We start from the raw sequence: 15,613 nt of genomic DNA on the forward strand, positions 1-15,613 counted from the left end.
CGATGGTGCGCACGCGAAAGACTGCCTTAATAAATTTAGAGATATGAGAAAAAGTTACGTTGACAACAGATAACATGGCGGACAGCACTCGAATACGACAAGAGAAATTATTGAGACATGGAAAATTCCCTTGAACTAAGTATGGTTTCCAATCAAAATGCTTCTAATTATTGCAAATTTTAAAAGGGAATATAAGATAGTCGCCGCGCTTACCGAGAGGATCGCGTCCACACAAGACTACACCAGGCACCTTACTGAGACATGCACCCCTGTGGCCAGCACAAAGCTCCTTGTTCAGCCGGCCGGGCGCAGATCACGTGCGTTCCGATCGCCCAAGGCGAGAGGATCGCGTCCGCACAAGACTGCACCAGGCACCTTACTCACGCGTGCATGCGTAAGATGCGGGAAACAAGAGGCTAGGGCAACCGAGAATTGACACTATGTCGTGCAACCTAAACCAATCAGCAAAAACCCGCAAAGAGCGGACAAATTAGAGGATCTAATTGTCCTAAGCAATGCAAATGTTATGATTGTTTGGCACGGAAAACGCCGTCCAGACGGCAAAATATTGATCGTTATATCCACTACGCGGTGCATAACCTATCGTTATAAATGTTTGTTTTTTTTCCCAATAGACCTAATGGTAATAGTATTCATTAAGCCTTGTGGACAGGGTTGGTCACATACAAGTGTTTCTTTGTATTCAGAAATAATAGTTTCTTTTAAAACATCTTTTGAATTGAGAAAAGTTCACCCTGAAAAGATTATGAATCTTTTGTCATAACAGTGTTCTTTGCTCTGGTATATGTGCCTCCACTTTATTATCAACTTTGAAAGACTAACCTTGAAAGCTGTCATATTATGTTGTTTGCAACGCTACTTGCATAATGCCACTGGCATTGAGTAAGGTTTACAGTTTCAATGACAAATTTTGAAAGCTGTCATCTTAAGTGGTTCATCGCGCCGTGGTTTGCTAGTGACTCAGATGTGATCCTCGGCACATGATGCAATTGCCGAGCCTGTGAAGCAGCAGCTTAGCCTCTCACGTTGTGTGTGTGTGTGCAGCAATGCTGACGCACAAGGAGAAGGAGGTCGAGGACCTGAAGACCAAGATAGCTGAGGTGATGGCGGTGATGCCTGCCACCAGCACCTACCCGGTGTCACCCGCATCCGTGCCGCTAGACTCAGAGCTGGTGTCGTCCCTCCTGTACAGCCCCAAGTTCATCACGGCACCTTGCCCCGCCACCGAGGAGAAGAAAATCCCAAAGTCCAACCTGGACCCAAACGCCTCCGTCTACACGCCCAAGATGGTTCCTTCCGACCACTGAGCACTTTTCGCCTCACTCAACCAACACACACACACACACACTCCGACATGCCACCGCTTTCTCTTCTCCCCACCTTGAATGGTTTGTTGTACTTTCCCCCCTAAGGTGGCTGGAAATCGTTAAAAAAAAACATTTGTTGACATACACGAATGCAACATTTATCATTATTAATGGCCCGAAAGCGAAGAGCATATGATGAGGCACTACCATCTGGCACTATCACTGCTGATGGCCGCCGAGGCATCGCAGTATAAAAAGAGAGATATATATATACATATAAAAAAATACAAGTAAAGAACAACTGCTGGTGCCTGCCCTCTTCTGTCTCGGGTGGTTAATAATTATAACTGTGTCGTCTTCGTAGCTGTGGCCTCCTATAGTTGTGGGAGCCAAGGTGAGCAAACACACGTGCCGTTTTATTTGTTTTATTTTTTTGCGCATGGAGACGGAGGATGTTTGTCACGGACTATCGCTGCATCCATTTCACTGTGCATCCCCCTTCCCCTTTCCTTCTCACCTTTTTTCTGCCCACCTTTTTCACGCCTGTGTTGTGTGCAAGTGTGTACATCTCGAGAGCCTACACGGCGAGTGTGAATTCCGTGCCCCTCCACCTGTGCTTTGTGGGTTTCGATAAGATTGGCCATCATTATCATAGTTATTGCATTTGCTTCTGGGGCTAATTTCTCAATTATCACCAACCCCTGGCCAGCCACTCGCACATTCAGATTGTTCAGATTCTCTCGTCCCTGCCTTCTCTGTTCTTTTGTCTGCTGCTTCGGAAGTGAATGTCATTATGCTTGTCATTCATGCCCTTTCTTTGCTACGGGGAAGCGCATGCTTATTTCGATCTACTGCAAAAAGCTGCACAATGCTTTCTGGCGTCTTTATAACACATCGGTGTGAAAGCCTCTCCTGTGTGCCCCCTCTCCCCAGCTTTGCAAGCACTGCTGCTATGTGTGGCTCATGTAATGTCCATGTCTTTTTTGGAATGGACGCTTTGCCTGTTCCTTCTTCTTTTTCTTTGCATCCTCATTATCTCCTTTTCCCGTCTCCCCTGGGCTCTAAAGAGAAAATGCAGTCTTCTTTTTTCTTGTTCCTTTGTTCTTTTTGTACGCACATTTTAGCTTGTTCACACATCTGCCTGATGGTTGTACAAAAGGGGTAACTTATTTTTTTGTGTTCTCATCATACATGAGTGCCATTGAGAAAAAAGAGCACTTGACAAGGACGGCCAGCCATCTGATAAGATGTCGCTGATAGGACAGGAAGCGTGCACTGGGGCAAGAACCTAGAGTTCCTTCGCACACAGTGAGGAAAAAAAAGAAACTACTTGTGCCAAGACAAAGCCTGTCGCACACTTGCAGTTTGCATTTATTTTCTATTCTTGCCCTAATTTATTTTTTATGCTGTACTGTTGTGGCTTGAATATTGAGCCCATCTTTTTTTTTTCCCCCTTTTCTTTTTCAGTACTACTGCTTGTTATTGGACACAACACTGAAGAAAGAAAGGGTCCCAGTGACATTACTTTTTATTATTTCAAGCTTGTCTTTTGGCAGTTTGCTCTTCTTTCACATTCATTGCTATTTTAAGTTTATGATCAGGTCATGATCTCATTGTCATCTCACATGCATACCATCACATTCATGTACAATATGCGCCTGTTTCAAATGCACCTTTTCCCTGCCCTTTGGCTCCCTGCCCAAGTCCCCTTCCCCGCCCTTGCCATCCACAAATACCCCCTCATGCCCCCCTTTTTGTCTAGTCTTGCCCTCCACCATTTCGAGAGGTCACATTTTCTTTTGTTCTTCAAGAAGAAATGAAGAACTCAATTTGGGCAGCTCAGCCTCAATGGGCTATCAGGCCAGCGTGTGAAGAAAACCAAGAATCTGGTGGTATGCTAGAACGTCAGGCATTTTTATTTAATGCATTGGAGAAATGCTTTCATCAAATCAGTGGGTTCTGCAAGTTTTTTTGGCTGTACATATATATACTTTTTTCCCCTTTTTTCTATAGATACTGTGTACTGCTGTATGGGACAGGGACATAAAAGGTTCTCTGAACATTCCAGCATACAGCTTGCTGAATACAGGGTTTATGAAGTACTGCCAGGTGTTAGAACTCCTTCCAAAGAAATGTGGCATGTATAAATAAAGAACGCGGTCACGATAGCTTGGTCCATCTTAATATAAAGGCTATAGCAGTGGTCTCGTTTCAAGGAACTACCTTGTAAAGCTCCAGGAAGTAAAATGTCCATTGAGTGCTGAGCTTTATTGTTTTTTGTTTTGTTTTGTTTTTTTCTTTGCACGGGTTGCAGTGTGCACTGCAGCTGGCGTTGTCAACACTGTGTTTCGAACTTCACCCCCCCCCCCCACCCAACCCCTTCCTGCCCATGTCCCTTGCATCTACTTACGGAGAGCAAGCAGTGGGTTTCCAGTCAACGATGACATCTGTCTGTGGTTTATGTGATGCGCCCTAGAGTAAATGAAAGAGAAAAAACTTTCAAGGAGGAATAAAATGTGGCTTCCTCGGCTGTGCAGCTGTCTCATTTCTCTCTCTATACCATGGTGAAGGAGGACAGGCCAAGGTACGACGCTGGCCATCGGCTACCCTGTGCACTTGCTGCAGTGGAGCCTAAACGTACAGTGCTGTACACTAGTCAAGGGAATACATGCACGAGTGAATCCTTCCCTCTGGGAAGCATACAGTGGCCACGCTTTGCAGCAAATGTCTTGTGGTTAGCGGCACTGGCACTTTTTTTACACACCTGTGCAGTGCACCGACATAGCCTTGGTCGGCACTTGCAGCTAGAGCACTGGCAGTGAAGGTGACACCTTAGACAAGGCAAAAAGTCTTAGACGTCTTCTAAACATAACCATCTTCATGGTTGTCCGCTTTTTATACTGTGTTAAGTATGCAACTCGTCTACTTGTAACAATATTACAATACTGAAAAATTCTGTAATAACTGATTACCGCAAATATATATGCACTCGCTTCACAATTATGCCCAGCTCAAGTTAAGGTCTTGAACCCAATGTAAGGGCCATGTCTCTTTCTGGAGTGATTGGACCGTTGCAGATCATCGATGTGAAGTGCATATTTCGGTGTAGAATAAACCATGCTCTACATCGTTGTTAACAACCTTAATATGCAACTGAAAATCCATCACTGCCGAAAATCACAGTGACGTTTCACTTTGTGAACACGTTTTACCCGCAAGCGTATGGGTGCTGTTCCCTTTTCGTGCATTGTGCATAGAATGTTCGCATTGCGACAAGCCACCTAGCATGCTCCTCGGGGGTCTCCTGGGCACGCCAGGCCCAGGAGACTTGTTTAGCTCATGCCCAGCACTTGGCGACGACGGTCAACTCGTGCTTGGCCTGCCACCGCTTGCGTTGCTGCTCCGTCCTTCTCACTCGGCCTCTCGATGACCGAGACGAACTGAGTACATCCATAGCGCACGCAGTACCCGTAGCAACTGCCAGAGCAGCTCAACCCAGCGCAGCTCTGCCTACTCTCCTCCTCCGAGACACTTTGCCCCCTTTCTCCTTCCCCGCTTCACTCAATGTCGCCTAGGTTTTTCTCTAGGTAGCGTTGCTTTGCCGAGGGCATATTGATACGCAAGCAAAGAAGAGACGCTGCGAACGTGCACGAGCATTGTGATGTTGAAGCACAAGCAGAAAGGGCACGAATGCGGTCGCAGATGCTGCATTGATCTCGACGGTGCAACCCTTGGTGTGCCACAGGGAAAGCGCACATTGCTTCACATGCACAGCGAGCGCCGTGGCGTCGAAGCACAGACGGAAAGGGCGTGAGCATGGTTGCGGACGCTACATTGATCTCGATGGTGCAATGCCTGGTGTGTCACAGGGCAAGCACATATTGCTACACATGCAGAGAAGACACGCCGCGAACATGCACAGCGAGCACCGCAGCATTGAAGCACGAGCAGAAAGGGCATGAACGCGGTCGTGGACGCTATATTGATCTTGACAGTGCAACGTCTCGTACCCCGGTACACATTTCTCTTCTCCACCTCCAGGCACGTTCCTCCTTCGGCACTCGTTTCCCTCTCGGGGACAAACATACTATTACCAACTTCACAGGCGAGGTACGTACACTTGCACGTAAAAGAATCTGTATCAATGCGACAGCCAGTTACATTTGCTCTGGCAGAGGCGAACTTTCTATATCAGCGTCTCTTCGGGATGAGTGTAGAGTTCCAGAGAGCAGGTGGAGTGTTGTTTTATGGACAGAGCTGTACTCAATTCCTAGGTTGCGAGTATAAAGCTTATGCAGTCAAACATGAAATGCTTATTTGAACATTTAACCAACTTCAAAAGCCGTCTGCTAGTAAAGTTGATCTCTCTTGGTGCTTGACCATACTGTACCCATAGCCGTGAACCGAGATCATTGTTGCCATCTTTACTAAGTAAAGCTTGACTATTTAATGTCTGTCACCTTACTTATCACCTACATGAAAGGCAGAGATTGGTCATTGTATTTGATGCGTGAAAGCTGAAAGCGTTCTTCGGCCTGGTTCATTCTTGCACAGATAGATGGAAAAGCTTTGGCACCAGTATTGACAGAAGACATGTACGAGCACTGTAGCAACCTGGCATATAATAAGTACATGGAAGAGGGTTCATGTCAGCGTCATTATTCCAATTGATAACAGATACAGGCGTTGCACTCTCAAATGTTGGCAAGCTCTTGAAGGACTCAAGGAAAACTATTCTTGTGTGCTCTATGTCATACGAAATATTTAGCCTGGTAGATAACTCGCTGCAGCTGCAAGTACACTTTTTCAAAAGCAACAGGGCAGGTCCACTGCCTTTGATCTCATTGGTATTAGGCTCTTGGCATTATACAGTGTGTCACGGAAAGTCAGTGCCTGTATTAAATTTCAGATAATTATTGGCTAACTTAAGTGAAGCCAGTTAAGTGTAGCAAGTATGAAGCATTGTGCTTAAGTTGGTGCAACACTTATGTACATGGCACTTGCAGTTTGAGCAGGAACTGGGGGCAACAGTTTGCCAACACAATTTTGCATCTGTTTCATCTTGTTTTTCCTGGCTAACTGACGAGAAAAGGTTCCATGGTGTAAAAGGCTGCAACATACCACACACCAGGCAAGTACATTATTGCATGGCAGGTAGCAATGACAGAGTACTAAATCTGTGTTGCACTCGGCAGGCTTCATGGAGCTATGGGGTAAAAAAAAATGGCTTTGAACTTGTTTACTGTGACAACAGCATTCTCTTACCATGGAGACTGCCATCTTGTTCACCTGCTTGCATGCTTTCTCAAATAATTGTAGGCACCCTCCACGGTAGAATTGAAATGCATTTAAACACAGAATTATAAAAATTGCAATATTAGAGAAATAAAGTTCAGATAAATAGTGCTGCCACTTATTCTTCTTTGCCGTGCTCACAACTTTCTGCGTGATATGTTCATGTTGCAAACTCTGAAATGTGTGCACAAACTTCACCACTCTGGGAGTCCCCAGGTTTAAATGAACTCATTTTATTAAGTTTAAATGTTAAGCTTTATGGAACCTTATGTTGATGGCTGTATGGTCAATGCATTGCAGGTTTATATTTGACAGCAAGCCTATTCCCAATACCAAGCACAAACACGCAAAGCAGACTAGTCCAATATGCAAGTTAGGTATCTTATCTATTACAATACCTTCGGGGCCAACAGGGGCGTTGGAGAGGGGGTGGGGGAAAAACAAAAAGATTATACATAAAAAATACAAGCAAAAATTGTGATGCAGATGCGTGTTCGATGATATGCTTGGTGATGGCCGTTTTGAAGGATGGCGCGTCTGCAATGCAGGCACTAAGGGGTGGAAGGTGGTTCCACTCTGCGCTAGTCTTCGGTAAGAATTAAAAAGCACATTCGTTTTGCAGCTAGGGATGGTAACTTTACGCAGATAATCAACATGTGACGATATGTATGATGGGATTGAAGAAAAAAATTCCAGTTTTAGTGTCTTGTCATGAAAGGGAATGCTGTGGAAAAGACTTCGGTGTGCAATTTTTTTACAAACTGCAAGATTAGTTCGACCAAGTTTCGATTTCATTAAACACTAGCTGTGCAAGAATAATTCGAAAGGATTAAGGGAGCTGAGCGATTCTGAACAGATTCTATAGCTTCAATTGAAGCGAGTTGTATGGGCTCCCATATGGATGATGCACATTCTAGCTTAGGCTGTATTAGTGTTTGATACAAAAGCAACTTCAGATGGGATGGAGCCCGAGAGAAGTTTCTGCGCATATAGCCAAGGGCACGGTTTGCACTGTTAGTGACATATTCTATGTACATGCACCAGGATAGGTTGTTATTAATGTGAACACCAAGACATTTATAAGACGGGACACACTCTAGTGAAACACCATTAATCTTGTAATTGAACGTTTTGGATGGATTAGATTGGCCTGAGATGGACATAACTTTACACTTAAGACGGGCTAAGAACCATACACCGTCGCTCGCACCAAGTAAATGGGTTCTCAAGATCACACTGAAGGGTGCAACTATCATTAGGGTCATTTATTGCATGGAAAAGAGCACAGTCATTGGCAAAAAGCTCAAGAGCAAGCGTTAATTCCAATCGGAAGGTCATTAATATAAATTGGGAACAGTAAGACACCCAAAACAGAACCTTGGGGAACGCCAGATGTTACGGCACATGGTGCTGATAACGAGTCATTAGCTGATAAAACAAAGAGCGATTAGTCAAGAAACATTCAATCCATTTTAAAAGATTAGGGTCAATATTTTAAGCAGGAGTAATTGATGCAACTCTTTATCAAAAGCCTTAGCAAAGTCTAGAAAGATGCAGTCTGTTGGTAAACCACTATCTAAAGACGATGCTAAGATGTTAAGTGATATTATGCATGTTTTTTGCCCTCACTTTGAGCACCTAATACAGTTGATTTCTAGATTTGCAGTGTCTATGAGCATAAAGGTTGCCCTCATTTACTTCAACATTTCCATCAATTATTTTTGTACAGGCCCTTGTGTCCCCTTCACTATCAGAGGCCATATACCTGTGCAGTTGAGTAGCTCTACAAGGACTGCCTGCAACAAAAAGCATACTAGAAATGTTTGCAGCACAGTGGAATTCTAGACTGATTACTTTCGTGGGGCGCTCATTCTTGTATGAAGCACAATGCCTAGTAAGAGTGATGGGCATTCCGTACACAAAGCAAAAATAATTTTGATTGGGGCTGTCCCAATTCTTTTGTCACATCCATTTCCACTGGCTTAGCCAAATGATGAGCACTGAATGTGATATCTTCCCAGGTGATAGACTGAAATAATGGCTTCCTTAATTTTTTTTTTTTTCCTTGCCAATTTCTTCCAAAGATTTCAATTAGAATGCATAATTTGGTTGTGGGAACATCTTAAACTCTGAATACCACTTTAAAAAAGAATGAAGTTTGTTATAAATGACAGGCTAATGTATGAAAACCATTTCGTTTCCTAATATAATGAGTTCTGCATGGTAAACTGGTGTCGACCTGGTACTACATGTTCAGTGTCTACATCACCAGAAGTGGGCTTGCATTCATTACGTTCATTTTTTTTTAAATTCAAAGATACACAAAATTTTCTGTATACTTGGCAAAATGCTTGAAATTGCCTGACTGTCACACTGATATTCTTCTCAACATCTCTCAGATAAGTTCGATCCACAATTGGCCATTGCCTTGAGAAATGTTTCGCTATCACTTAATTGCAATCAGTTTATACAAGTGGTGGACACCTGAACACCGGCCAGTGACAAGATACTCCTAACTAAAGGTAGCTTTGTGTGGGAAGTCTTGAGTAGTCGCTCCACTCTTTCATACAAAGCAGGCAATGCTACAAAGGCTAGAGATACTTTTCTCACAGCTCACAGTTGTCCCCAAAGAACAGTGCATCACTCCCCATAGATACAGGTATGTGTCATGCGATTCAATGCTATATTAAGTCTCAGAATTTTATGTTGCAAACTATGATTTAATTACTATGTATAACGGGTTGCAGATACGAACTAAACGAGCATAGTGGCATGTTCCTGCCACAAGTGGTGACGGCACAGCGCTTGCACTCGTGACCGAAACATAGTTATTTATTCCACAGAAAGTGTTGCAGATCAACAACTGCAGTATAGAATGTTTGCGTATACTTCCGTAGTGTTGCCTGCTAAGTATGAAACGGAGTGTGCAGTCGAACCACGATAGAATGAACACAAATGTATAATGAATTAGCTGGTAGTATAACAAAATAAATCTGAAAATTTTCTCTCCAATTAGCAGGTTACGAGTATGTGCTTATAACAAATATCGGATGTAATGAAGGTACAGTTGCAATCAAAAATATGCGGCCCACGGCTCCGGGGCCACACCGCGGCGCTGCTATCTCCATTGGGCGCCTGCTTTGAGGGTGCACCTAGTGACGCCAATCTTCGCCCTCACTCTCGTGTGGCCAAGTCACCCCCTTGATAAATTTCTAGTGTGGCGCTCAGCTGTCTCGCAGCTGATGGTCAGTGCACAGGAGGGCGCTTCCATTTTGCTTCGTTTGCCGTGCTGCTGTAGTTCTTGGCACGGCGGCAGCAGACAGCTTCCGGGCATGGCTGGCAGGTTTGAACGGTTTCTGCAATGTGAACCTAGTAACGCTTTCGCCTTAAACGAAAATAGAACATTAGTCAGGCCGGGTGTTGACACCAACAAAGCGGTGGCTCTTTGCTTGCTACTCCTATGCACCAATGCCTTGCCATGGCGACTTTTGTTGAGAGCCTGCATGCACGTGTGCCGTCCGTTCAAACGCTAAGCACGAAAGCGTGGAACACACGAGCGTGAGGTGCACGTAAACATGACACGTGAAACTAAATCGGACACTGCCAGGCATACGTTCCGTGCACTTAAACGAACAGCCGAATGCCAGCTGGTGTGGGGAGGAAGGCAAGCGCACACTGACGAAACCTCTTTCCAACTGACTGTCAGCTGCGAAACAGCCGAATGCCGCACTTGATATTTATCAAGCGCATGACTTGGCCGCACGAGAGTGAGGGCAAAGATTAGCATCACTCAGTGCACCCTCAAGCACGAGCCCGATAGAAATAGCAGCGCTGCGTTGCGGCCCTCCGCCGCTCCTGCACCCGGAGCCTTGGCCGCGCATGTTTTATTGCAACTGTACATTTGTGTCAGGTGCGACTCTGTTATATGACGTTCTGACTGTAGTCCCTAATGCAGCACCATGCAATGTGGCCAACCTCTCCACAATCGATTTGCATTGAATGCAGCTGAATTATTCATGTCCAAGAATACCCAAAAAACAACACTGTGTAAGATAACGAAAACAAGTCAGAATATATTTTTCGGACATTTATAGAGAATTGGTCTCATGTGACAACTACTTCCTGCACCGTCTGGCCTAGCCTCATGAGTCGCAGCCTTTCCTGCCATCTTTCCTCCACATCATCTGTGAACCTCTGCAAGCTCTTGTCATCTGCATTTTGCTGCTCCCTTGGTCTTGTGGTCTTGAATGCCTAGAGGGAAAAGGGTTTGAAATTGTTTGATAAAACTACTCTCGATTCATGCAAACGTCAGCTCTAGTTCACACATTTAGCTGTAAGAAAAGCTGTTTTACAGCATCCTGCATTGGTTTGGTGGTAGCATGAGTTTATTTTTCTAAAATGATAATGTAAGAGGATAGGCTTTTGGAATTGTGTTTTCACTGCAGTTCAAAAGCACCTATCTCAGATGGCCCTTTTAGCTAAGTCAAACATTCTGCTTTCCTGGGCAAAGCAGCAGCAATATAATGGAAGTTCTTGCTGCCAAAAATAGTCGACAAAAATGTTTATAAAACATTCACTAGTCAAAATGTGGCCCACAAGTCTGGTGTTTTGATAACTCGTATTGACAGAGCAGTTGATAATGCAATTATGGACAATTAAAGTTAGAGCTCCAAGTGATGACCACCAAACAATCAATTTTTCACATACATCCAACCTTCTTTGTGTTTTACAAGAGAAAGCCCAGATATGTGCTGTGGGTGTATATCTCCAGATATATTTACATATCAAATGAATTTTTTTCCAAAATATGTAATTAAAACAATGATAACTATTCCTAAGGAGTTTGTACTACCGCGTGTTTATATTCAGGCACAATATCACTTGAAACATGCATACTGTACAGCAATGAGTGATGCACCTCATCTTCACAATTATTGCTCAGATGGGTAATGGCTTTTAGTTCTGTGCAATAATATGGGAAACACTTCATGTACCTATGAGAGTGTACTTATGAAAGCAAGCACCTTATGTAATCAAGTACTATGAAAGCACGCACAACATTACCTCCAAAAGGCCACACTGCCGTTGGTAGCAGAGAACTGCAGCAAGCAGATGCCATATGGTGAATTCGGGCCAGAGTACTGTCGTGAATTCAATAACCGACCGACTGCTCTGCCACAGCATAAAGTCACTTAGGCGAACTTCCCCAGAGGTTCGAATGAGCAGTTCGGGGTCTCGACTTTTGCGGCTATACATGGCTTGGCTTAAGGCATCTTCGCTGACATCACTGCAAAAGAATGATGGGTTAGGTGAAGTAAAAAGCATCTCTTGCTTATCGTGTGATTGATAATTAATATGTGTCAGTTCCTTGTGTAAATGTCTAATTCCCTTAAATCTGCTAAAACAGTGTTTGAAAACTAGCAGTGAGCATAATTAATAAAAAGTGTAAATTGCTGCCCTAAAGAAATCCCATTCATCGCACGGGGCCCTTTCAATTTTCAGAGATAGCGATGTTCTTTTGCCGCCACCCTGGATCTTATTGTGATCCCAAGCAAAATCCTCCTCTAAAACTTTCCCTCAAGACAGTGTGGGCACATGATTAAAACTTTATGGTGTTGCAGCACTTTAAAAAAAAGAAACGATTAGTAATATGAGGACCCTACCAAGTGCACAAACAAGAAACTGCTTTTATTGAGGGAAGCAGCAGCGAAATATGACCTTGTACCATTTATCATTCGTTTGCTTCTTTTGTGCACTCAAGCAACACTTCTTTTTCTTTTGCAGTGACCATCCCCAACTGCAGCAATACAGCTGGAATCATCAACAATGTAAGAGGAAGTAACAACTAGTCAGCAGCTTCAAAGTGTCAAATCAATGTAAATGTAGTTTTTTTAATGTTTTATGCCTCAGTTGCAGTAGAAAATTGGATTGGATTCTGGGGTTTTACATGTCAAAACCACGATCCGATTATGAGGCACGCTGTAGTGGGGGACTCCGGATTAATTCTGACCACCAGGGGATCTTTAACGTGCCCCCAATGCATGGGACACGGGAGTCTTTGCATTTCACCCCCATCAAAATGCGGCTGCGGTGGCCATGATTTGAGCTGAAACCAAGATTTGTGTATTAGAGGCATATGTTATCGCCATTTTTCACTAGGCAAACTAAGAGTTCACAAACACTCCATGGCAGATGTTCAAAGAGATGTAAGCAATGTGTTACTGGTCGCCTGCTTTACAAGACAACTGTACAACCAATTCCTCTATTGTGCCTGACAAGAAAAAAAAATAATAATAATAAAGAAAGGCCATTGCACCAGTAGCTGATGCAAGATGTGCACATGACAAATGCAAAGTAAAAGAGAAGACTAACCATGCAAGTTTATTTTCACCAATAAATGTTGCAAGGAAGTTCTTCACTTGTAACACTGTCAAGAAATGCGCAGTTTGTGCACTGTGTATCATTTATGACCATGCATTCATTCAATAGAGACACATGCTGGGAGCTTTATGTTCATAGTTGCTCTATATTACATTATCACACAGAATAATACATTACGCTGTACAACAAAGGTACCATGAAGCTCTGTAGCTCTGTGCTGCTCTATAGTGGATAACAATTATTCATTTCCTTTCTGCTTTCATATATCATACAAAATGTTCTTTTCATAAATACAAACCTTACCTTGGCGACAAGGTGCCATTCTCAACTCCTGTGGCCAATTCTTGCATTGCCTTGCATATTTCGTCCCGAGAAGTGTACGACAAGCATATGTTGAGAAAGCACCTGAAATGTGCGTTGAGCATATTAGTGCTCCTGCTCCAAATGGTTTACTGGTTACACTTGATCTCAAGTGTGAACAGGGCTAGCTGACATTGCCAAGGACAAAAGATTTTGAGGAAGGACAGGCATGAGTTTCTTGCCCCTGAATTCCCCAGATTTTGTTGGAAACAGTGCTTTGGGCTTCATTATTGAAGAAACTAAAGCATATGAACACAAGTACATTTGTGCTTTCAAGGATTTCTGCATGTCCAAATATTAGGGCTGAGATCACACATTAGGTACATGCAGTTATCCAAAAGTTATTTTTTAAACCCTTTTGTTTACAGAGGCGCTCAAGTCCAAAGCTGCTAAACGATGAAAATGCCATATTCGCCACACTTTTTGTTGACTATTTTATTTACATAGGCACTCTTAAGTCTAAAGCCATTAAAAGCCATTAAATTATGACACTGCCATATTCGACACAACTTCTTTGTTGACAACATAATTTTGTTTTAGCAGCTCTTTCGCACCCGTATAAAGGGCATTGCAAGTTACTTGGATAACCTTGTCAATAACCACACAGGAATTTCAAGATCGTCAATCACGATTCTTATTGCATCCATCCACTGATATACAGAAAAAAGTGCAACAAAGTCCCACCCCCCCTTTTTTTTTCATGTACTACATACATAAGTTCATATACAAGTACTGCAGATGCTTCACTGCGCAATGTAAATACTTGAAGACTGGTTCACAAAAATGTGGTCATGCTTTCTCAGATCTGTTTCAGACATAACTGTGCGAAGTAAAATTATGCTGTGTAAACATTAGTAAAGGCTTATTTTTAGGGGTGTAATATAAACACTGCACTTTGCCATAACCTGTTCAGCTTTTCACATTGGAAATGTGTGTCCTGAATAAAAATCACACTGAGAATTTGCAGCAAAAGTATTTCAGCTGCATTAAACTGATGGTTAATGTGCCCCATACTATTTATTGAAAACTCATTTTGTTGAAGCATGTACAAGTGTGAAGATGGCATCATAGATTCCTCAATGCAAATTATTGGCTTTGGTTTACAGCTTTGTCCATAATAACCCAAGCCTCGGCGTATTGTGTGTGTATGTGAAACCGATTTAATGCGAAATTATAGATTATCATCCGCAACACTCCGAGGAGCTCGTCCTTGTGGCTGCGCGCTGTGTAAAGAAATTAACTGTTGTGCACAATACCTCGAGTTCGCTTGCGTTTGGCATACAACTTCTGCTACAACTTTCTGTAACTCCACCGGCAAATAGGACAAATTTCCAAGCACGCGGATGCAAACTCCGTGCTCGTGGATCTTGTCCCTGCGAAGCGCAAGTGCACACGTGTCAACGTCAAGACAGGGATGCATAAGGAAAACATAGCAAAAAAAAAGGAAAAAAAGCCTTGCGCACATTTCGTTCAACATGTTTTTCAGTTTCTGAACAGCCAGGTCCAGCAGGCCATCCACTTCGTCCTTGCATCTCTTGAAATTTTCGATGCTAAACGCATAGACTGTTACCTCGGTGACACCCAGTTCGGAGCACCAATAAAGGACCTGAAAACAGGCAGCTGTCTTACTTTGTGCAAGTTCGCATTTAAATCTTGTTTGCTTGTGTTTTGCGAACCCAAAGAAAGCCACCTCACCTCGGCTAATTTGTCAAAGCCTTGGACGTGACCCTCCACAGAGCGCATGTTTTGCTTCCTAGCGAAACGCCGGTTCCCATCCATGATGACAGCCAAGTGCGACGGTACCTTTCCAGCTTTAAGAACTCGGACGCCGACAGATTGTAACCATGTGAGCTTCGTTTCTTTGATCCACGACATCTTGAGTCTCTGCGTAAAGTTCGATTATAAAAGGCAATTCCGAAAGTTACCGCTCGCGTCCGAGCAACTTTGCCCCATTTTCTTCGACATTGCAGGGTGCAAGATGTATAGGATAGAAATCACTCACACTGTACCTTTTCCAACGGTCACGGTGTGCGATATATAAAGTTCGATCCAAACTAACCAAACTTACTAACAACAGCCGGCGGCAAACAGCTGATTCACATTACAGCGGAATTCTTCCGTCAACAGCAACGTTGCCGACGTGCTCACTGACGGAAGTCATGCGCATTGGCATATGCCACTGGATGTCGCCGTTGCCCTGGTTATATCACTCCGCGCTGCCTCGAGTGGAACATTTGATCTTCTTAGCA

At 43.5% G+C, this 15,613-nt stretch overlaps 3 protein-coding genes across 5 annotated transcripts in view; 1 reads left to right on the forward strand and 2 right to left on the reverse strand.

The window, feature by feature from the left end:
* The window catches only part of LOC126521694 (macoilin), a 47,838-nt gene extending 43,980 nt beyond the window's left edge, over positions 1-3,858 (forward strand). For both annotated transcript variants that reach the window (XM_050170428.2, XM_050170429.2), the window contains exon 12: positions 1,066-3,858. In XM_050170428.2, coding sequence (XP_050026385.1) covers positions 1,066-1,328 — 263 coding nt within the window. In that variant the 3' untranslated portion in view covers positions 1,329-3,858. The remainder of the gene's footprint in view (positions 1-1,065) is intronic.
* Positions 1-15,613, reverse strand: part of RpL24 (ribosomal protein L24) — a 493,457-nt gene that overhangs the window by 275,558 nt on the left and 202,286 nt on the right. The window lies entirely within an intron of this gene.
* On the reverse strand, positions 10,672-15,540 carry Dhdds (Dehydrodolichyl diphosphate synthase subunit). 2 transcript variants are annotated; one of them, XM_055065965.2, is made up of 7 exons: positions 15,374-15,540; positions 15,060-15,248; positions 14,828-14,970; positions 14,621-14,737; positions 13,308-13,409; positions 11,688-11,910; positions 10,672-10,874 (listed from the first exon to the last, which is right to left on the reverse strand). In XM_055065965.2, the coding sequence occupies exons 2-7, from the start codon at positions 15,237-15,239 to the stop codon at positions 10,728-10,730; spliced, it is 912 nt and encodes a 303-aa protein (XP_054921940.1). In that variant the 5' UTR covers positions 15,240-15,248; positions 15,374-15,540; the 3' UTR covers positions 10,672-10,727. The 2 variants fall into 2 exon arrangements, with proteins under 2 accessions (XP_054921940.1, XP_050026424.1); XM_050170467.3 differs by having other exon boundaries at positions 15,367-15,540.

The sequence above is a fragment of the Dermacentor andersoni genome, chromosome 6, assembly GCF_023375885.2.
Source record: "Dermacentor andersoni chromosome 6, qqDerAnde1_hic_scaffold, whole genome shotgun sequence".
Taxonomy (NCBI): Eukaryota; Metazoa; Arthropoda; class Arachnida; order Ixodida; family Ixodidae; genus Dermacentor; species Dermacentor andersoni.